The sequence below is a fragment of the Trachypithecus francoisi genome, unplaced genomic scaffold (assembly GCF_009764315.1).
Source record: "Trachypithecus francoisi isolate TF-2019V2 unplaced genomic scaffold, Tfra_2.0 Lachesis_group13, whole genome shotgun sequence".
In the NCBI taxonomy this organism is placed as follows: domain Eukaryota; kingdom Metazoa; phylum Chordata; class Mammalia; order Primates; family Cercopithecidae; genus Trachypithecus; species Trachypithecus francoisi.
Window position 1 is genome coordinate 64,450,553 of NW_022681458.1, and position 22,634 is coordinate 64,473,186.

Below are 22,634 nucleotides of genomic sequence, written 5' to 3' on the forward strand. Positions count from 1 at the left end.
TTCTCAGCACCACATCGCACTTATTCCAAAATTGACCACATAATTGGAAGTAAAGCACTCCTCAGCAAATGTACAAGAACAGAAATTATAACAAACTGTCTCTCAGACCACAGTGCAATCAAACTGGAACTCAGGACTAAGAAACTCAATCAAAACCGCTCAACTACATGGAAACTGAACAACCTGCTCCTGAATGACTACTGGGTACATAACGAAATGAAGGCAGAAATAAAGATGTTCTTCGAAACCAATGAGAACAAAGATACAACATACCAGAATCTCTGGGACACATTTAAAGCAGTGTGTAGAGGGAAATTTATAGCACTAAATGCCCACAAGAGAAAGCAGGAGAGATCTAAAATGGACACTCTAACATCACAATTAAAAGAACTAGAGAGGCAAGAGCAAACACATTCAAAAGCTAGCAGAAGGCAAGAAATAACTAAGATCAGAGCAGAACTGAAGGAGATAGAGACACAAAAAACCCTCCAAAAAATCAATGAATCCAGGAGTTGGTTTTTTGAAAAGATCAACAAAATTGACAGACCGCTAGCAAGACTAATAAAGAAGAAAAGAGAGAGGAATCAAATAGTCGCAATAAAAAATGATAAAGGGGATATCACCATGGACCCCACAGAAATACAAACAACCATCAGAGAATACTATAAATGCCTCTACGCAAATCAACTAGAAAATCTAGAAGAAATGGATAATTTCCTGGACACTTACACTCTCCCAAGACTAAACCAGGAAGAAGTTGAATCCCTGAATAGACCAATAGCAGGCTCTGAAATTGAGGCAATAATTAATAGCCTACCCACCAAAAAAAGTCCAGGACCAGATGGATTCACAGCTGAATTCTACCAGAGGTACAAGGAGGAGCTGGTACCATTCCTTCTGAAACTATTTCAATCAATAGAAAAAGAGGGAATCCTCCCCAACTCTTTTTATGAGGCCAACATCATCCTGATACCAAAGCCTGGCAGAGACACAACAAAAAAAGAGAATTTTAGACCAATATCCCTGATGAACATCGATGCAAAAATTCTCAATAAAATACTGGCAAACCGGATTCAGCAGCACATCAAAAAGCTTATCCACCATGATCAAGTGGGCTTCATCCCTGGGATGCAAGGCTGGTTCAACATTCGCAAATCAATAAACGTAATCCAGCATATAAACAGAACCAAAGACAAGAACCACATGATTATCTCAATAGATGCAGAAAAGGCTTTTGACAAAATTCAACAGCCCTTTATGCTAAAAACGCTCAATAAATTCGGTATTGATGGAACGTACCTCAAAATAATAAGAGCTATTTATGACAAACCCACAGCTAATATCATACTGAATGGGCAAAAACTGGAAAAATTCCCTTTGAAAACTGGCACAAGACAGGGATGCCCTCTCTCACCACTCCTATTCAACATCGTGTTGGAAGTTCTGGCTAGGGCAATCAGGCAAGAGAAAGAAATCAAGGGTATCCAGTTAGGAAAAGAAGAAGTCAAATTGTCCCTGTTTGCAGATGACATGATTGTATATTTAGAAAACCCCATTGTCTCAGCCCAAAATCTCCTTAAGCTGATAAGCAACTTCAGCAAAGTCTCAGGATACAAAATTAATGTGCAAAAATCACAAGCATTCTTATACACCAGTAACAGACAAGCAGAGAGCCAAATCAGGAATGAACTTCCATTCACAATTGCTTCAAAGAGAATAAAATACCTAGGAATCCAGCTTACAAGGGATGTAAAGGACCTCTTCAAGGAGAACTACAAACCACTGCTCAGTGAAATCAAAGAGGACACAAACAAATGGAAGAACATACCATGCTCATGGATAGGAAGAATCAATATTGTGAAAATGGCCATACTGCCCAAGGTTATTTATAGATTCAATGCCATCCCCATCAAGCTACCAATGAGTTTCTTCACAGAATTGGAAAAAACGGCTTTAAAGTTCATATGGAACCAAAAAAGAGCCCGCATTGCCAAGACAATCCTAAGTCAAAAGGACAAAGCTGGAGGCGTCACGCTACCTGACTTCAAACTATACTACAAGGCTACAGTAACCAAAACAGCATGGTACTGGTACCACAACAGAGATATAGACCAATGGAACAGAACAGAGTCCTCAGAAATAATACCACACATCTACAGCCATCTGATCTTTGACAAACCTGACAAAAACAAGAAATGGGGAAAGGATTCCCTATTTAATAAATGGTGCTAGGAAAATTGGCTAGCCATAAGTAGAAAGCTGAAACTGGATCCTTTCCTTACCCCTTATACGAAAATTAATTCAAGATGGATCAGAGACTTAAATGTTAGACCTAATACCATAAAAACCCTAGAAGAAAATCTAGGTAGTACCATTCAGGACATAGGCATGGGCAAGGACTTCATGTCTAAAACACCAAAAGCAACGGCAGCAAAAGCAAAAATTGACACATGGGATCTAATTAAACTAAAGAGCTTTTGCACAGCAAAAGAAACTACCATCAGAGTGAACAGGCAACCTACAGAATGGGAGAAAATTTTTGCAACCTACTCATCTGACAAAGGGCTAATATCCAGAATCTACAAAGAACTCAAACAAATATACAAGAAAAAAACAAACAACCCCATCAAAAAGTGGGCAAAGGATATGAACAGACATTTCTCAAAAGAAGACATCCATACAGCCAACAGACACATGAAAAAATGCTCATCATCACTCGCCATCAGAGAAATGCAAATCAAAACCACAATGAGATACCATCTCACACCAGTTAGAATGGCAATCATTAAGAAGTCAGGAAACAACAGGTGTTGGAGAGGATGTGGAGAAATAGGAACACTTTTACACTGTTGGTGGGATTGTAAACTAGTTCAACCATTATGGAAAACAGTATGGCGATTCCTCAAGGATCTAGAACTAGATGTACCATATGACCCAGCCATCCCACTACTGGGTATATACCCAAAGGATTATAAATTACTCTACTACAAAGACACATGCACACGTATGTTTATTGCGGCACTATTCACAATAGCAAAGACTTGGAATCAACCCAAATGTCCATCTGTGACAGACTGGATTAAGAAAATGTGGCACATATACACCATGGAATACTATGCAGCCATAAAAAAGGATGAGTTTGCGTCCTTTGTAGGGACATGGATGCAGCTGGAATCCATCATTCTTAGCAAACTATCACAAGAAGAGAAACCAAACACCGCATGTTCTCACTCATAGGTGGGAACTGAACAATGAGAACACTTGGACTCGGGAAGGGGAACATCACACACTGGGGCCTATCATGGGGAGGGGGGAGGAGGGAGGGATTGCATGGGGAGTTATACATGATATAAACGTCATGCACATGTACCCTAGAACTTAAAGTATAATAAAAAATAAATAAATAAATAAATAAATAAATAAATAAATAAAAAAGATGGAAGAGAAATGAGCAGAGCATTATTTGAGCTGTGAGACAACACTAATAGCTAGATATGTATGATTAGAGTCCCAGAGGGAAAAGATAGACGTAAAACATAGCTGAAGACAGGGTGGTGGAAATAAATAAATGAACCCTGCAGTTTGAGTTCTTCATTTACCAAGTGAATGACCACGAGTGAGTTCTTCATCCAGGCCTTGGTTTTTCTCAATTATATATAGAAAAAGAGGATAATAATAGTATCCATTTTGGCTGGGCGCGGTGGCTCAAGCCTGTAATCCCAGCACTTTGGGAGGCCGAGACGGGCAGATCACGAGGTCAGGAGATTGAGACCATCCTGGCTAACATGGTGAAACCCCGTCTCTACTAAAAAATACAAAAAAAAAACTAGCCGGGCGAGGTGGCGGGCGCCTGTAGTCCCAGCTACTCGGGAGGCTGAGGCAGGAGAATGGCATAAACCCAGGAGGCAGAGCTTGCAGTGAGCTGAGATCCAGCCACTGCACTCCAGCCTGGGCAACAAAGCGAAACTCCGTCTCAAAAATAAATAAATAAAATAATAATAATAATAATAGTATCCATTTTGTAAGGTTCCTGAGAAAATTATATGACAGTGTTAAAGAACCAAGATTCTCAATGAAGCCAAGCAGAAGACACATGAAGGACACTACAGCAACGCACATGACAATCAAATTGCTGAAAACCAGCACTTTTAAAACTTGGCTTAAAAGGAGCCAGAAGGGGGAAAAAAGACAAGTACAAAGAGGCAAAAATACAATCAGAAGACAGGATCTTTGAAGAACTGCAAACAAATACAAAGACATTTTCAATGCGATGGATAGAACTGGAGAGATGGAGAGTGTGCTACAGGCATGCCTAAGGAAGGAGAGTTCTGGTTCTATACCAGAAGATCAGAGAAGACTTCACAGAGAAGACAGAATGGTGAAGGATTAGTTCTCTAGGGGAGGAATTTTCCACACGATGCATTAGAGTCAGAAAGACTTAGGTAAACATCCTGGCTCCATCTCTCACTATATGACCATGGACAAGGCACTTAACCCAAGTGAACCTCAATTTCCTTATCTATAAAGTGGAGATGATAAAAGTACCTACTTCGTGGAACTACTGCGGAGATTTTATGAGATAATGGCCTTTAGGCCCTGGCCCTAGCCCAGCAAAGTGAACGTTCAATATATAGAAACTCCTCTTATTTCTCCTTCCTAAATGTCTTCAGAAAAAGGAGGTGAGGAAGAGTATGTATTTGACCCAAGAAGAAGTCTTTCCTTCTCTGCTGCCAGAGATGCTGTTGAGGTTCAGACTGTAGCTAGTTACTATTATTCCTCCTTCTATTTAAGGGGAAGCTGAGTTCACTGAAGACCTGATGGAGTGAGAGAATACTTAGAGACAGCAGAGCAGTGGTTCTTAACTGGGAAGATGCTGCTCCCCAGAGGACATTTGGCAATATATGGAGACATTTTTGGTGGTCACAACTTTGGGGAGGGATGCTACTGGCTTCTAGAGCATTCTATAATGCAAAAGACAGCCCCCACCATAAAGAATTATCTAACCGAAAACATCAATAGTGCTGAGGTAGAGAAACCCTGCAGTTTGAGTTCTTCACTTACCAAGTGACTGACCACGAGTGAGTTCATCATCCAGGCCTTGGTTTTTCTCAATTATACATATAAAAAGAGGATAATAACAGTATCCATTTCGTAAAGTTCCTGAGAAAATTATATGACAGTGTTAAGCACTTATTACAGTCTGACACCAACTAAACATTCAGTAAAAGTTTGCTAATGATAGTAAGAGTCAATGAAACACACTGAAAACACCTGTAACTGGTCAAAGATGATTGATTTGCTGTAAGAGATTTTGGTAGATTCAAGTACCATTTGGGGAGTTTCCTTCAGAGAGGGAGTAAAACCAAAACCTTCTGGACAACATGATTGTGATACTTGAGTGATACCAAGTGTACTGTGTAGAAATTAGCATCTGGAGTATACAGAGAGGAGAGGGATCAAATTCTAGATTTGTGAATCCTTCTTAGCTCTATCCACCTTCACACTATCTCTCCAAGGCCTTAATCTCAACAATAGCTATGGTTTCTGTTCCCTCTCTCTTATTAGTATGGCTAATATAAAAATCCTGCTATATATCTTAAGTAAAATTATATTCCTTGATTCAGTAATATCTACCACAATGCAAATACATATTCCCTTTGACCTAGCAATACATATTCTAGAATTTGACTCTAAACTTCATATCTATATAGAGGCTATGTACAAGGCTATCCATTACAGCAATATTTGTAATGGCCAAATATAAACAATGTTTGGGTTCCATCAAAAAGGAACTGGTTAAACAAATTTTGACAGCAGTGGAATACTAGTTAGCCACAAAAAATGAGAAATTCTAATTTTGTAGTGATATGAGATTTTTCCCAAGATATATTAAGAATAAAAGGCAAAGTGCAGATCAATATGTATGGTGTACTACCATTGGTAAAAAGGGGCAAATATATTATGTGCTTACATATTCAGAAAAATTTTCTTGATTATCTACTCAAGACACTGAAAACATCTGTTGCCTCTAGGGGAGGAAACTGAATGGCCGGGAAATAGTAGAAGGGTGATTTTCTGTTGCACCTTTGTACCCTTTTGTATCCACGGAACTATGTGAATGTGTTCCTTATTCAAAACATAAATAAAATATGGAATAAACTGTATGTGCTGGTCACAAGAGAACTCAACAATGGAGTGTGAATAAAATCACTCCATTCCAAGGAAGGAAGCGGGGTCCCTCAGCCACCTAGATGACCAGATGCCCAGACTGTGTCCCATAGTGGGGCAAATATCCCAGGTCCTGTCTGCGATGGGCCAGGAGGGAACTGGAAGGAACTTGGGGCCCCAGTGATGTCAAAAAGGTTGCCCCAAGGGAGAAGCACTGCCTCCCAAATAGGGTTTTTAGGTCAGCATCAACTCTGACCTACACGTGAAACAAAACCTGAGTTATCAGTCCTACACTACTAAAGAAAATTCTGGTTTAAAGAGAGAGCACCCTGAGGATTAGAACCATTACGTAGAAGTTACAGGGGTATAGATTTCAGTTCAACATAAAGGGACAACATTTTAAAAACAGAACAATCAAAGACTAAATGGACTCCCCTGGGAGGTGGTGCACGCACTGGCTCTGAATGGGTTTCCACGGTGGCTGCGTGGTTGTGCAGCAGGGATGCCACAGAGGAGAGTCAGGTGTCTTGAGGCTGATGCAGCCGCATGTATAACCTTTAGAATTCCTCCGTGTGTATATGGAGAGTGATCAGATGGGTGCTAAGTTTTGCCCCTTCTCTTTCACTGAGGAGCGAGGCAAACTAGACAATAGCATTCCCAAAGAACCCATCACGTGTCACTTGATGAGAAACTTTTAAATACTAGAAGCAATTCTCTTGATGATGACTCACTACACATAATCACCATAAGCCTTGGAATTTAGGTTCGTGGATAAACCCTTGCTTTACTAGTATTTTAATAGTTCCATATTCTCTCAGCTAACTGCATTTCTGTAACAAATTTAGAGTGTAAGAGTAAGTCGGCCGGGCGAGGTGGCTCACGCCTGTAATCCCAGCACTTTAGGAGGCCGAGGCGGGGGGATCACGAGGTCCAGGAGATGGAGACCATCCTGGCTAACACGGTGAAACCCCGTCCCTACTAAAAACACAAAAAACTTAGCCGGGCATGGTGGCGGGCGCCTGCAGTCCCAGCTACTCAGGAGGCCGAGGCAAGAGAATCACTTGAATCCGGGAGGCGGAGCTTGCAGAGAGCCGAGATCGCGCCACTACACTCCAGCCTGGGCGACAGAGCTAGACCCCGTCTCAAAAAAAAAAAAAAAAGTAAGTCTTCAAGATAGGAGTTTTGTAACCTTTGCCTAGAACCAGCACCTGGCCACAGGAAAACGATATTCCAGTATGGCAATTCTGTGTTTCAGGAGAATATAAAACAAAAAGAAAGAGGAATTCTGAGAAATATGTGTTCCTCCTCCCTCCCCGATTTCCTTATTTCGCACAAAGGGAGCAAGAATTAGAACAAAGAGCAAGGATAAAGGGAAGAAAGCTGTTTGGGGCTACGCCAAATAAACTTAAATGGCTTAAGGAATAAATTGGTGGAATGATTCGAATCATGGGCAGGTGCTATGAATGTAATTTAGTAAATGCTTGGGAACCTGCCAGGGAAGGAAAAAATGTGTTGCTTTTGAGATCGTTTCCCAGCAGCTTCATCAAAGAAAACTGATTACAGGAATTTAATAAGTAAAACAGAGCCAGAAATATTGTAATCAAATGAGTTTTTAATTACATATCGAGCAGAAAAAAAATCCTATTTGTACTCCTGGGATTAAAAAAAAAAATAAGTTCTAGAGAAATGCTTTTGTAGCAGGAAAATAACATAAACACTAATTTCCATAGGAATTATAGTAGTCAGTTTAATTAAAAGGCTTGATCAGAGTAAAGAGAAGCTGGTGCCAAGCTATACTAAATAAAACCATGGCAGTTGTGGCTACCTCACACTATTGTCTAAATGAAAACACTGTGCATTGAGCCGAAAACAAGCACCTGCATTTTTCTCATGGAAATAAAGGGGATTTTGATCACTGCTGGAGTTACAATGTTGCTTTATTATCATATGAAATAACTAGTAAATCTGATTTAAAATTAGATGTTTCTGTTTAGTGTGATAAACATCACTGTTAAGAGAGAGACAGAATATACTCTGTCTTAAGGACATCAGGCTTTTTTTTTTTTTTTTTTTTTTTTTTTTTTTTTGAGACGGAGTCTCGCTCTGTCGCCCAGGCTAGAGTGCAGTGGCCGGATCTCAGCTCACTGCAAGCTCCACCTCCGGGTTCACGCCATTCTCCTGCCTCAGCCTCCCGAGTAGCTGGGACTACAGGCACCCACCACCTCGCCCGGCTAGTTTTTTATATTTTTTAGTAGAGACGGGGTTTCACCGTGTTAGCCAGGATGGTCTCGATCTCCTGACCTTGTGATCCGCCCGTCTCGGCCTCCCAAAGTGCTGGGATTACAGGCTTGAGCCACCGCGCCCGGCCGACATCAGGCTTTCAATGCCCAACCCCACTCCCTTAACTTACATCTAGTTACATTTTACTCAGATTCATGTAACTCCCTGGAGCACAGGATTATCTGGGCAGATAAATTAGGTTTACTAACAGGTGGTTTGCAGTTGGGCTTGGAGCCATATACTCTGGCATTCTAACAGAAAAAGGGCTATTCTTCCTGTTGGAGGACTTATATTGACTACTCCCTAACCACAGTCATGCTCGGAGAAGTCTTTTCAGAAGGTGTGCTGAAATCATAGTGGCTTAATGATATGTTCACCTTTTGTGCCCCTTGTGATGAATGGGATGTACCTACAAGGTGTCTACATGGGACCAGGGATATAACCCTGTCCACAGAACAAAAAATACCTTACTGACCCAAAGCATAAACGGGGAAATCACCTTTCCGTAGGCTAATAATCTCACAACTTCTGTGTTCCTTCTTTTATTTATTTCTTTATAAGGAAAATAAAAACTACCTTATAGGCCTTAGTGCAACAAGAAAGGGAAACTTTAATTTTTCAGAATTTTGGGGAGCCTGGGAAAAAACTGGCTGGTTAGCAGTCCAGATCTGTATACAAGCAGTGAGACAGGGCTGGGGAGAAAACTGGATTACTCTCCATGGGGTAAAAGCTGTGCCCTTTGAGATGAAGAGGAGTATGTAAGAGTAAGTCAGTGGGTAAGTCACTTCCCCTGTGACAACCTCTAAAGTCAGTACAGTTAGTAGGCATCCAAAATGTTGAGGGTGATAGGATTTCCTGTGCAAAGGGGAAATAAAATGAAACACTGCATTAGGAATGGTGCAGAGTGCAGTCAAGAGGGCCAAGTAGACTCAAGAAGATGTCAAAGAGTACAAGGAAGTAAGACTTGGAAATAACTGGAAGGAGTCTGAAAGGTCCACCAGATCATGAAATAGATTTGAGGTCTAATCTCAAGTCTAAAGGGATGGGGAGGCCTCAAGTGACATAAGATTACGGTCAAAGAACAATGTCAGAATTCATGAGAGTTGTATACATATGCAAGATGATGGGTGATAGAATTGATGGATAAGAGGAAAGAAGAAAGGAGAGATGGGTATGAGTAAGTCAGAGGGAAGATCCTGGTGTCAACCCTTACCCCAAATTGATGACAACAGCAATCACATTCAATGTGTCCTCAGCAGTTCATGTCTTCAGTCTCCTCATCACCATCACAGTCTCTAAAAACAGGAATGATACAATTACTAGCTGGTTGGAATTGTGCATTGACAAAGGTTGAAGCCATACAATTTCAAGATGTGTACCTTATTATTCCTTGGTTTTTCTTCTTGACTCTTTAAGACCTTCCCTTTTATGCTACATCTTCAGCAGATTTCTCTATATATTCATTCTATATGCCAGGTTAGTGTCCTATCCCTGACTTTTACTTGAGAAAAACAATGGTTTTCTCCATAGCTTCCAAAACAAATGGAAAGATTACAAAAGGAACCCCTAACTTCCTATATGGATTCTTATCTTCCTCCTGTGGTGGAAGGACTAAGGATCATGCATGATCCTAACATGTGGGGGACATGTTTTATCATCTGTAAAATGCACAGTCATTGTGAGGAATAGTTGAGATGAAGTATGTAGAGCAGCCAGCAATGTGTTTAACACATAGGAGGTGTTAGGTGTTAACAGAAGCTCCCCCTCATCCACATGGGATGCCAGCTTTTTATACTTCTTTCAGATCCTGGAGATGGAAAACAGGCCCAAGAAGTATGAATGATTAAAAATCCATACATTCTCATTGATTCTGTCCATTTGTAAACAGATTATAAAATACCGTGTGTGTGTGTGTATATATATGTGTGTGTGTGTGTATATATATATGTATTTTTTTTTGAGATGAAGTCTCATTCTGTTGCCCAGACTGGAATGCAATGGTGTGATCTCAGCCCACTGAAACTTCTGCCTCCTGGGTTCAAGCGATTCTCCTGCCTCAGCCTCCCAAGCAGCTGGGATTACAGGCGTGTGCCACCACGCCTAGCTATTTTTTTTTTTTTTTGTATTTTCAGTAGAGATGAGGCTTCACTATGTTGGCCAGGCTGGTCTCAAACTCCTGACCTCAAGTGATCCACCCACCTCAGCCTCTCAAAGTGCTGGGATTACAGGCTTGAGCCACCTCGTCGGGCCATGTTCTGATTAAATGTTCTGATCATTTAACCAGTTAGAAACATAATGGAAAGATTTCATTCAAGGCAAAACCCAAAAGTTAGTAGTGTTTATCCTCTTGAGTTATGAGATTATAAATTATCTCAATTTCTTACTTTTTAAACCTATTGTTTCTATATTTTCTAACATCAACATGTTACTTAAAATATATAAAATAACTGTGGGCCGGGCGCGGTGGCTCAAGCCTGTAATCCCAGCACTTTGGACGGCCGAGATGGGCGGATCACAAGGTCAGGAGATCGAGACCATCCTGGCTAACACGGTCTCTACTAAAAAAAATACAAAAAACTAGCCGGGCAAAGTGGCGGGCGCCTGTAGTCCCAGCTACTCGGGAGGCTGAGGCAGGAGAATGGCGTGAACCCGGGAGGCGGAGCTTGCAGTGAGCTGAGATCCGGCCACTGCACTCCAGCCTGGGCGACAGAGCCAGACTTCGTCTCAAAAAAAAAAAAGAAAAGAAAAGAAAAATAACTGTGAAGGGAAGAAAAGGTATTATTTTTAAAACAATCCTCCAAAACCTCATGTTTTAAAAGGACAAAGACCATGTTTCTAAAAGTTAAATGTCATCAAAATCTTATTTCCCTTTTCATTAAGCTGTCCAGAAAATTAAAAGGCTTTTAGACTCTTTGTTACATATGTTTTACATGGATGGCTTTACTTATACTTATTATTCATCTTTACTGGCATATAGGTACATAATAGATATTTTTGCTGATCATATTTTAGTGGTTGAATATGTTAGAAGCCTTTCATTATGAAAAGTTAAAAAAAATTAAAATAAGGAAAATGTAGATATTCATGCATTTAAAAGAAAGAAAATAATCAGTAAAGTAGAGAATAGTGGAATTTTCCTGTTAGGCAGAGTAAACTCCATGCCCCTCTGACCTGTAAAATATTTACGTATTGCTCTTTAATCTGAGCTCCTTGAATTTGTTTTAGTCCCAGTTTAGAAACAAAATCCTCGGCCCTGCCCGAAGCCCTCTGATATGAAAGCTGAAGAAGGACTCATTTGCATTAAAGTAAGCCATCTTATTTTTAGGGCTCTCATTCCACTACCAGGGGCAAACCAGGAGCGGTGAGACAAGCTTATACCATTTGGGAACAGGAGGACTCTCAAAAACACACACACAAAAGAAATTACGCACAAAATAATATACTTAGAAGAGTCTGGCACAAGTGAGGATGCTAAAGCCTGACTTTCATCAGCCTGGAGGTCCATCTGCCCCTGGCCACACCTTACATTCCCTCTTCCCTCATCCCCCTTTCATCCCTCTGTCACTCTCTTCCACACTGCTTCCCTTTCTGCCATGTCTATTTCCATGCATGTTTCCATGCTTTGTATATTTAGCACAACTCCCAGATCTTTAGCTTTAAAAATGAGCACCTTCTCATTTCAGGATTTTACTTGGCCTTTCCTATTCAATTAAGTCCACCCAGAGTCATCTATGGTAGAGCAATTGTAGGATTATTTTGTAAAAATTGAAGTTCATAGTCAATTGAGATCTGGAGCCCTCTATGGTAGGCAAAGATGCACACATAAGTAGGCATATGTGAGCTGGATATTTTGTTTCCTGTCTTGCTTGATGTAGTTGTAAAACAGGATTCGAGTCTACATGGCTGGTGTCCCCTAGAGTTGTACACAGCCATGCTGGTGATGTCTTCTTTTTTCATTCTCTAAGTAGGCTCTATTAATACAACACATTGGTGTTAAATGCATATTTACTTCTTGTAAATAGCTCTTGTTTATCAAAAATAATCATCACTTTCATTTCCGACAGCCAGTTTACATTCTCCTCATAAATGAAAGGGGGAAAATCATGTCAGTTACTCTGTTTCCTCTCTCCTCCACCTGTATTTTGTTTTGTTTTAGGCACTGGTGAAGGTCAATGTGAAACTGAAGCCGATGCTAGATTCAGTAGCTGCAAACAGAAGTAAGTGGGAAGAGCTGCACCAAAAACGGCTGCTGGCCTCAACTGCCTCATCCTCCCCTGCCAGTGTTATGGTAGCCACGGAAGACAGGAACTAACCCTCCAGGTCAACTGCAGCTGCGAAGTGACTCAGCCTGAAGGGCCACTTTCAGTCCAGCCATGTCATCCTTTTGTTCTTTTAGTTCAGAAAGACCTAACATCTCAAGGATGCACTGGGAAGCATGCCTGGGCTTTCACCTTGAAGCGTGGTCAGCAGCAGAGAGAGCAATGGGAAGGACAAAGAAAGAGGTGGGGCAGGGAGCACACCACAGGACCCTCACTTTTCCCTAATGGACACGCATGGGCTGAAATGAAGATTCTGGGTAGGGGACTGTTTTGGATCCAAGGATCTGTGGACAGGCGGCCTACTCGCTCTGAGCTGAGGGAACACTGAACAGTAAAGCATCATTAGCGCTGCTTCATTTTGTATATGGCTTTTCCGTTTGTTACAAGCCAAACACTGCCTGTCTTTGCTTCCTGTCCCTGAATGCCTTTTTGTGCCAGACCATCCCAAGAATCCTAATTTGTATTCCATAGAGGTATTTTATTTTTAATCCTAGAGCTTCTTATTGATGGATCCTTTAGAATTGCCTATGCTTATAAATACTGGTCAATCCCAGTTCTCCCCCTAAAAAGGAATACATAGTAGGAGTATAGCAAATGTGTTTGATGGGTAATTCTAGACTTGGACTATGGTACCCTTTTCCAGAGTTTTAAAATTCAACCTTCATTACAGACCAAGTTTTCTCCCAGAAGGAATGGATTGATAGATTTTGATTCAAGTAAGGGTGGAAGGAAATCTGTAGCTGGATTCACCACAGGTGACATCTAGAAACTATGGTTCACAGGACAGGGCAGAGCCATGGAGACTAAGATTGACCACCTTGAGTTCTCCTAGTGAGGAGTTCTGTTATAAAATGTAAAGTTACTGCCAGTAACCAACTTAAAGCAAACTATAGGGGTCCCTAATTTGGGATTTTTCTTTAAGTGTAAGAAATAATGCTTCAAATGTTAAGAAATAACAGTCTGGGCAAAGAACGCATATTCTATAGGAAGCCAAGTTTACAATAGGTAAGAATAAACTATATTAAGTAGATGTAATGACTAGAAAGCTGCTTTGCTCCCTGTTTTGAGAAATTGTGGATATAATATGTCTTATCCAAAGAATGCTGGGCTAGAAGATAATTTCTATCCCTAGCTTTGGCATTATTGACTAGATTGACTTGAACAAGTCACTTCGCTTCTCCAAGCTTGTTTCCTTATTTGTCAAATTAGATTACACTAGGAAATGATTATTGAACATGTTTTAACCTTACAACTCTTTGTTCAAATAAATCTTTCAACGAATCCCCAACATATAAAACATCAAAAAGCTGAATTCCTATGTGAATTATAAGCAGGGTTTGAACATCCAGAGCACCTACAAACCTTCATCTCTTTGATTACATACATGGGAGTCCACAGGGACTCTGAGGAGTTTGAACATCCCTGGACTAGATTAAACCTGAGGGCCATTCCAGCCCTTAACAAAATATAAAATTTACAAACCATTTTTGTTGTTATTGTTGTTGTTTGTTTTTGTTTTTTGAGACGGAGTTTTCACTCTCATTGCCCAGGCTAGAGTGCAATGGCGCAATCTCGGCTCACTGCAACCTCGGCTTCCTGGGTTTAAGCAATTCTCCAGCCTCAACCTCCTGAGTAGCTGGGATTACAGGTGCCCACCACCATGCCTGGCTAATTTTTGTATTTTTAGTAGAGATGGGATTTCACCATGTTTGCCAGGCTGGTCTCGAACTCCTGACCTCAGGTGATCCACCCACCTCTGCCTCCCAAAGTGCTGGGATTACAGGCGTGAGCCACCGTGCCCAGCCCTTGTTGTTGTTATTAATCATTATCAATCATTAACTTTACAGATATGAAAGAAAGAGGGGCCATGTTCTACAAGGGACATTGTTTTCCTGGCACACAGTAGACAATTCAGGAAATGTTGGCAGAAAGAATGGGTAAAATTAAGATACCAAAATGGAAGTGAGGGGAAAGCAGGTAATTGTAGAGAAAAAGACTCTTCATGGAAGAAACAAAGTAAAAGAAAGGTATAAACCAGACTAAGAGGGGAATAAAAGCAAGCAAGAAGAAGAAATATAAGAACACCAATAAAGGAAAGACAGGGACTGAGGCAGGTGGTTAAGGGAACTGCCAAAAAAAAAAAAAAAAAAAAGGTGAAAGTCAATCCACACAAAGAAAAATGGCACTTCCAACCTAAAACATGAAGATGTAGAACCCTGTCATCAATTGCTGAGAAAAGAGAGACACTTGAGTAGGGAGGGGATTGAGAAAGGGGAGAAGGAAGGAGTGAGAGCCCTAAAAAATAATGTTCCTAGCTACCCTTTATAGCTGTCTCTGCAGGGAAGACTGGAGAAAGTAGAGGGGGAAATGAGTGCAGGAAAAAACTGCCTCTGCAGAGCAGGTAAGAGGAGGTTGTTCAGATTTATGGATTTTATTAAGCCAGTTTTCTGTATCACTCTGCTATAAAGGAAAATAGCTGCTGCAGGGCTGTCTCTCCTCCTTCAGGTGAGGAACAAAGGGTGGGTGGAGTCAGGGACAGAGTCTGGTCTGCGAGATCATGGTGTGTGTGTCGGCAGCTCCGAAGCACTGCAGGTGTTTCTGTGTAATGTGCCACATCACGTTTATATCACGAACGGGAATTGAAAATCAGTCTGTGTGGCAGAGATGAGCCCACATCTGTTATCCTCACCAACAATAAATAAATAAATAGCCCAGACAAACGGATGCCAGTCTATCTACAGCAACATTTTAAAGCATGTGCTTTATGACAAAACTGGACCCAGGATCTGAGACTGCAGGCTGCCGTGAGCACTGTAGCTATCCTGAACGTTGATGCTACATATTGCTAAGGGGAACATAATTTATAGCACAAACCCTACAGCCTCCACTAAGGTTGAGTTTTCCTCTCATTTCCTTGCCTTTTTATTGGCTTCACTGCATGGTTGCCAATAGCAACATCCACTGGTAGCAAGGGGAGTTCAACACCATTGCAATCTGCCATGCAGTGGGGCCCTGACAATGTCAACCATCAATCTAGTAGCTGTTTGTAATTGCCTCCATCTATTTCTCCTGTCTTGAGGTATCTTTCCTATTGTGGGTCAAGATTCAGAAACTGCTGACTAATGCCATGGGTCTGCATCTCCATGACCATGAAGCGGTGGAAAGGAAGGTAGCAGCTTCCTGGTGCCAACAACCCCAGAGGTTAGAGGTTGAACTCTTGCGGGTTTCAGGAGTTTTTAATCCCTTTTCTAAATAATTTATAATTTTGCAAAAATGTGAGGCATATGCAGTTATCTATATAATCTGCTTTTCCAAAAAATAGAAAGAAAGTTTCCCAGTCCTTATTATTAATGTTTATTTCCTATTGGAGAAAGACATTTGAAATGTGAGCCTTCCTGTAAAAACTCAAACTGACCAGATTATGTTTGCTTTCTCAGGTCTCTTGGCATTAATGGTTAAAATAAATTCATCCTACTTTTTGGATGAGATGTATTTTTTCAGACATGATATTTAGTCTTACTAGTCAGTATGTAGCTAATATGTGTGCAATCTACAATATAGTGGCAATCTTGGTGGGTAGGGACAGCTTCGCATACTGCAAAGGGTGCCATTCAGTGCATAGCAGACTGGAACTCCCTCCTAGCTTGGCCACCAGCTGAATCTGTAATCTTAGGAATCTCCAAGTCTTAGATTCTCCATCTATTAAATAAAAGTACTGACTTTTATTCAGTCCCCACACCAAAGGACCAAGATGTGTTTAGCTTTAAAGAAATGTTCCAGATAATTTTCTTTTTTATTCTTCTCAAATAAAATAGCAACAAACCTAAAGTGGTCATCTTCTTAATAAAGACATAATAAAAAGTTACATATATGGGATAGACATAAACACAATCATACTACAGATGTGTCTTGAGCCTGTCTCTAACTATGATGAAAGATGTAGTCATCAATACAATTTTTAAAAAAATAATGTCCTTCTTTTTTTGAGACAGGGTCTTGCTCCGTAACCCAGGCTGGAGGGCAGTGGCACAATCACAGCCACTGCAGCCTTGACCTCTCCAACTTAAGTGATCCATCCTGCCTCAGCCTCAAGAGTAGCTGGGATCACAGGGGTGCACCACCACGCCCAGCTAAATTTTGCATTGTTTGTAAAAACGAGGCCTCACTATGCTGACCATGCTGGTCTCGAACTCCTGGGCTCAAGCGATCCTCCTGCCTTGGCCTACCAAAGTGTTAGGGTTAGAGATGTGAGCCACTACATCCAGCTTATATGTCCTTTTATTTCATAAAAAACAATTTTAGATTATCTGATATCATACATATCCCATAAATGGTAGTCATTAATTTAAAAGTGAATTTATAAAGTAAGTCAAGAGATGTTAAAATTGCACATGCATTTTGTTTCTAAAAGCTGAGATGTCTATGCATTTCCAGGTATTGTATATTTGCAAATATATTGGGTTAGAAATCATATTATCTAATATTAATGCTACCAGAATCCGGTTGCTTTTTCTGTGTATCAAAATTTATCATACTTTATCCACTTACACTAGGTGATTAAACAGAATCTGCCCAATTTATTCTGCAGTAAAATTATTTTAAAATCTATTTTTCCTGCTGACTCTTAGAAACTGCAGAAAGACAAAAACCAGTTTCATCTCCAGTAATAGTGTGAAACAATTTCCTTCCAGTGGGACAGAAATCTAGACATATTAGGGAAAGATTTAAATATAAAGGAAAAATGTTTTGGCTGGAAAAAAAAAAAAAGCAAAACACACCAAAACACAAAAAGGATTCATTAAAGCAACAGAACAAAACCTAATTTGGGACCCTAAAAACTCTGGCGATGCCACTGTAATGAGGTTTCATTATCTGCTTCAAAGTAACAGTCTCTGAAATTGTTATTCTGCTACATGCTGTAAAGAACTCCCAAAACTCAAATGTATCAGGAAATGTAAAGGTTAAGTCTGACTACAAGAAGTCCAAAATTGCACCAGCTTCCTAAGTGAAGAATAATAGAATAAAACATATAGACGGCAGAAATAAAATGAAGTGTATCTGGAGAATTCATGATGAGCATTTAGATTTAGCAATGCCCAATGTCATGCTGACACTGTTTGTCGTGACCTTGTCTGCAGCTAGTAATTTGGGGTTGTACATTTTTTAAATTTAATTTTGAATGTTCTTGCATGTTTGGTACATCTCTCTGCACTGCTAAAGATAAATTGTTTATCTGTATAATATAACTTCACCAATGTCATTTAATGTATACACTACTACAGAAATGTGTTTTTTTATTAAGTAAATGAAGTATTTGCTGTGAAAAAATGTATTATTTGTGGCCACCATTTATATCTGTGTTCATTTTCTGTGTGTATATGCGTGTGTATTCGAATCTCAATTTTTCTTTTACTCTAGTTTAGATAAAGACATATTTAGATGAAATTTAAAAAATAGCATTGGAAATAGGAGGCTAAGTTTTGTTGAGTCTCATTCCCTTGGGGGGAAATTGCTTTTGCCATTTTATTTTCATGTACAATAATCTAAAAAGGATGTCCTACTGATTTCCTTCCTAATTATTATTGTTTTACACGAAAGAAAGGAAATATGTTTTCAACTGAGTTGTTTAAAATCATTCCCTCTGTGTAGATTTCCCAGACTGATGTTTCATTGTAAGAATATTACATTATAGACCGCTTGGCCATTTCACAAGCAACTAATCCATAGTTTTGGAAGTCTGCTTTAAGAGACCTGAATATCTTTGTTTTTAATAAAATACTTAGAGTTTAACTAAAGCTCTGGAATAATCTTTATTTCTTTTGAGAAGGGTGATTTCAGGGCTGAAAGAAGGAAGCAAGGATCCATATACCTACAGTTTAAATGTTGACTGTTAATTTAGTCCATTAACCTTGTGTTGACCTGTGATGTTCTCATGTGTGAGATGGACACTAGGACACCCCTGACCATATAGCTTTTTAAAGATGACATAAGGTTCTTCGTATTATTGAAGTTTTTCTGGAGGTAGGAGAGTCTGCGGCCAAATGCTGGGTTCCTGTGTCTGTTACAGATTGCTCAAATTTGCATGGGCAATTACACAGGGGGATCGCATCAATGCAGGGCCGCCAGCCACACTGACGCCATACAATTACACAACGGCTTCGGTGCTTAAACTTTAAAATTCTTACACCATTGTGCCTGTTCTATTAGAACAAACTGCAGCAAATGATCCAAAGCCAATTCAAGTGACTGGAGAGGAGGTGCCCAGGGAGGGAGAGGGAAGAGGTGCAGTGTGGCCCACTACTGGCCAGCGTAAGCAATCACAATTGCTGGCTGCTGCAATCACTGGCTTCTTTGTGCTTTGCAGTCTGCAGTTTTAAAATGGAGCCAACGATAAGGCTCACCTAATTCACAGAAGGGCTGTGAGGATTAATGAGGGAAGTCAGGCAAAGCAGGCCTGATACTCAAAGTACTGCATAAACACAGCGGCTTGGAGTAGCTCTTTGAATGGTTGGTTTTTTTTTTTTAATGCTGCTGTATCCACAGTTTTGCATTCTCTATTAATCCCTTTTATACACCAAAATGCTATTGTGTTCTCCCTGGGAAGTTAATTTAGACAATAATACTGTAAACCCCAAAATACAAGCTACTTGATCAAAAGCAAGGGATATTCCAGAAGGAAATCTAATTAAAATATTAATAAAGCTGGAACTACCAGCAAAAGGAGAGTTCATAATGAGGTTAAATGTCACACCATCTGAGCACAAATGTTCTCAAATGTTGGTTTTAGCATACACTCTTTCCAAAAGTCTTAAAAGATGGAACAGATGCTCCCAAAAGTCAGTCAAGTATATTTCCAATTTGGCACTAATTTATACTTTTCTTCTCTGTTCACGGTAGAAGACTGGAGTGGGAGAATGGGGATGCAAGATAACTGAGCCCCCCAAACTGTCCATCCTGAAGAAAATGGTCTGAAATCAAAGGAAAAAAGAAATAACAACTGGAAAACGGATTTGCAGAAGGTCCTCCCTTATAAAGGAAGATGTTTGACCACAGCTGTGGTTGAAATACTCACAAATTACCAATGTTTACCAACAGAAAGGGGCCACACATACAGTACAAATAAGACATACCTTCCAACTAGTTTTAAAAGAGAATGCCAAATAGATTGTACACACAAATAGAATACAGGATTTGATCGTGGCATATTTTGGCAGGCAGAACATAAGTATGCTAAGAACCAAGCATTATGCTTTTTCTTTCTATCTGTTTTGCCTAAATGAAACTCTTCTACATGATAAACATGTCTCCCTTTGTGTAGCAAAATCCACCGAGTCCAACTCAAATTTCATCAAACTGCAATTCCTTTCTACACGTCACCAAATCACTTTAATGCAACCACCAAATGCTTTCCTATTACTTGAAATGGTATGATACACTTACTTTTTGATATATCCTCCAGGTTTTCAAGATCCTATTGCAAACAAAATGATGCTTTATGACACTTTATAATATTCCACCTTATTTCTTTCCATAATTTCTATCATTAAACAGCCTTCTCTCATCACCATCCCCAACAAAACTAATCTATTCCCCAACTGCCTATCAGAGACCAGATAAAAGTCAGTCTATCACAGCAGCAGTGATGGTCATGCCAATTTCACAGTGTGATTTGTGCACTCATTTCATTTTGAAAATGACCCTGCCTCCATCTGTCTAAGCAGAATGTCCTGCTTTTTTCAAGCCAGGCCTCTGGAGCAGCCTCACGTGAAGTAAGGAGGAAGAGACACAGCACGGCCCCCCTCCTGCCCAGTTCAGCCGCCATGCTCACAGGTACCCACACAAAGAGGAGAACCCCAACTGAACCCTGGTAGGGATGCCAGAAATTTGGAGGAGAATATAGTCCTTTTATTTTTCATACATTTTCAAGAAGCCATTTGAAGATAATGTAAATACAACCCTGCAAAACAGAAAGACTAATGAAAGGCAATTTCCCATTCCCATGTGGTCATCTCACCTTAATTTAATAGCAAATTACCTAAGGTAACAGTACATACCTAAGAATTTTAAAATACTGAGCCTTGTGAGGCACAGTGGCTCATACCTGTAATCCCAGCACTTTGGGAGGCAAAAGTGGGAGGGTTGCTTGAGGCCAGGAGTTTGAGATGAGCCTGGGCAACATGGTGAGACCCTATGTCTATTAAAACATTTTTTAAAAAAGATTAGCCAGGCATGGTTGTGTACCTGTAGTCCCACCTACTCAGGAGGCTGAAGCAGGAGGATCACTTGAGCTTAGGAGTTCAAGGCTGCAGTGAACTATGATCATGCCAGCTATTGCAGTGAACTATTGCAAGACAGCCTGAGCAACAGAACAAACCCTGTATCAAATAAATACACAAATAAATAAATACAATACTGAGCCTAAATTCCCAAGGGAGAACCATCAGGCAGCCAGCTGTAAGGAAGTCGACGCACCCTTTCCCCCAATTTACTACTGAGCAGTATCCTCTACCAATGTACCTCCTTGGGCTTAAGACTCTAAAAGGCTCACCAAAAGATCAGATTGAAAGAAGCCTCAGAATAGAGTTATAGTAATATTCCATAGTTGCTTTCTGCGGGATCTTAGGTGAGCCAAAGTCCCATTCAATCCTTCTGAAATGGATGCAGTTTCCCTTTCTTGAAATTGATGCACTGTGAAGCTCCTTGTCTAGTTCCAGCCAAGAAGACACAACTCTGCTGATTCCTAGCAAGGGAGAACACTGAGTAAGTACATAAAGTCAGCCATATGATGATATGAGCAATCATACACCTACGAAAAATCTCCTTCCAGTGATACTGGGTAAATACGAGCTACACGACTCCACTAGTCACATCTGTTCACAGCTGGATCAAGGCCTAGAAGTTCAAAGTTTACTACCTACACAAAGTTAGTTTGTTGTTTTAATGGAGAAACAAAGACAATAATATTCCTTATACACACTTAGCACCAAACAATGGGCCCTTACAAACTCATGTACATGAGATACATGGATTGGGTTATTCATCAGTCACTATTTCCTATTGAAATTGGTTATTGGATATCATGGTTCAGCCCCTACCTACCTAGGTGTGGCCTTAAACAAACTATTAATTTAATAGTTTGATTTAATTAATAATATAATACTTAAATCTTTAAACCTTTCAAGCCCGCTGACTTCTTAATATGCAATATGCAGAATGCAGGTTGCTTATTCAAATTAGAAATACTATATGTAAACAGTCTATAATAGAGATGCTATGTGATATGGTTGATATCATATCAACCATATGATAGCTGTGAAGTTTATATATAGAAAAGATTCATGGGCAATAATACTATTATGGATGCATACAAAGGATTTGCAGTAATTATGTAGCAAACAACACACTTTTACTTGGATTAGGTTTATATTAGGTGCCAAAGAGAACAATGGATATCATGGGAGATGACAAAAGATACTGGTTTCTTATCGGCAGAGACAGTTGGAGGACCACAGCAATGGATACAACGAAGTGTAAACGCCAACATATACTCAGTAGTATTTTTTGTCATGGAAAGAGACAGATACTGCGATCAAAAACAGATCCTCTCCCAGTACCAATTAAGATTCACAGCACTTTTTCCTCATTAACCTCTGGAAACCACCAAAATAAGGATTTCTGTTTGCTGCTCTATTCTGTTCTTACAAACCGTGCCCTCGGGGTAGCATAATAAGAACCTGCTCTAATTCCAAGGGAATTCAGGGAGTTAACTCCCTTTTGCCATCCCGCTCCTTTTATTAAAAGGTCCTTTTATTGTACTAGCGAATCTCTACTTTATGAAAAGTAAGCCAAACGCCAGCATTAGTATAG

General features: G+C 40.1%; 1 protein-coding gene and 1 long non-coding RNA gene across 5 annotated transcripts in view; one reads left to right on the plus strand and one right to left on the minus strand.

Moving 5' to 3' along the window:
- Positions 1 to 14,059, plus strand: part of PDE11A (phosphodiesterase 11A) — a 490,924-nt gene extending 476,865 nt beyond the window's left edge. Inside the window, exons 19-20 of one of the 2 annotated variants that reach the window (XM_033231026.1) lie at positions 12,605 to 12,768; positions 12,845 to 13,118. In XM_033231026.1, coding sequence (XP_033086917.1) covers positions 12,605 to 12,760 — 156 coding nt within the window. In that variant the 3' untranslated portion in view covers positions 12,761 to 12,768; positions 12,845 to 13,118. Of the gene's footprint in view, positions 1 to 12,604 lie in introns of both variants that reach the window. The other variant, XM_033231025.1, reaches the window with a different exon arrangement.
- LOC117094805 overlaps positions 1 to 22,634 on the minus strand; it is a 42,646-nt gene that overhangs the window by 19,689 nt on the left and 323 nt on the right. For all 3 annotated transcript variants that reach the window (XR_004441683.1, XR_004441684.1, XR_004441682.1), the window contains exons 2-4: positions 21,316 to 21,507; positions 9,662 to 9,743; positions 5,062 to 5,160 (exon numbers count right to left, since the gene is read on the minus strand). This is a non-coding gene — a long non-coding RNA (uncharacterized LOC117094805). The remainder of the gene's footprint in view (positions 1 to 5,061; positions 5,161 to 9,661; positions 9,744 to 21,315; positions 21,508 to 22,634) is intronic.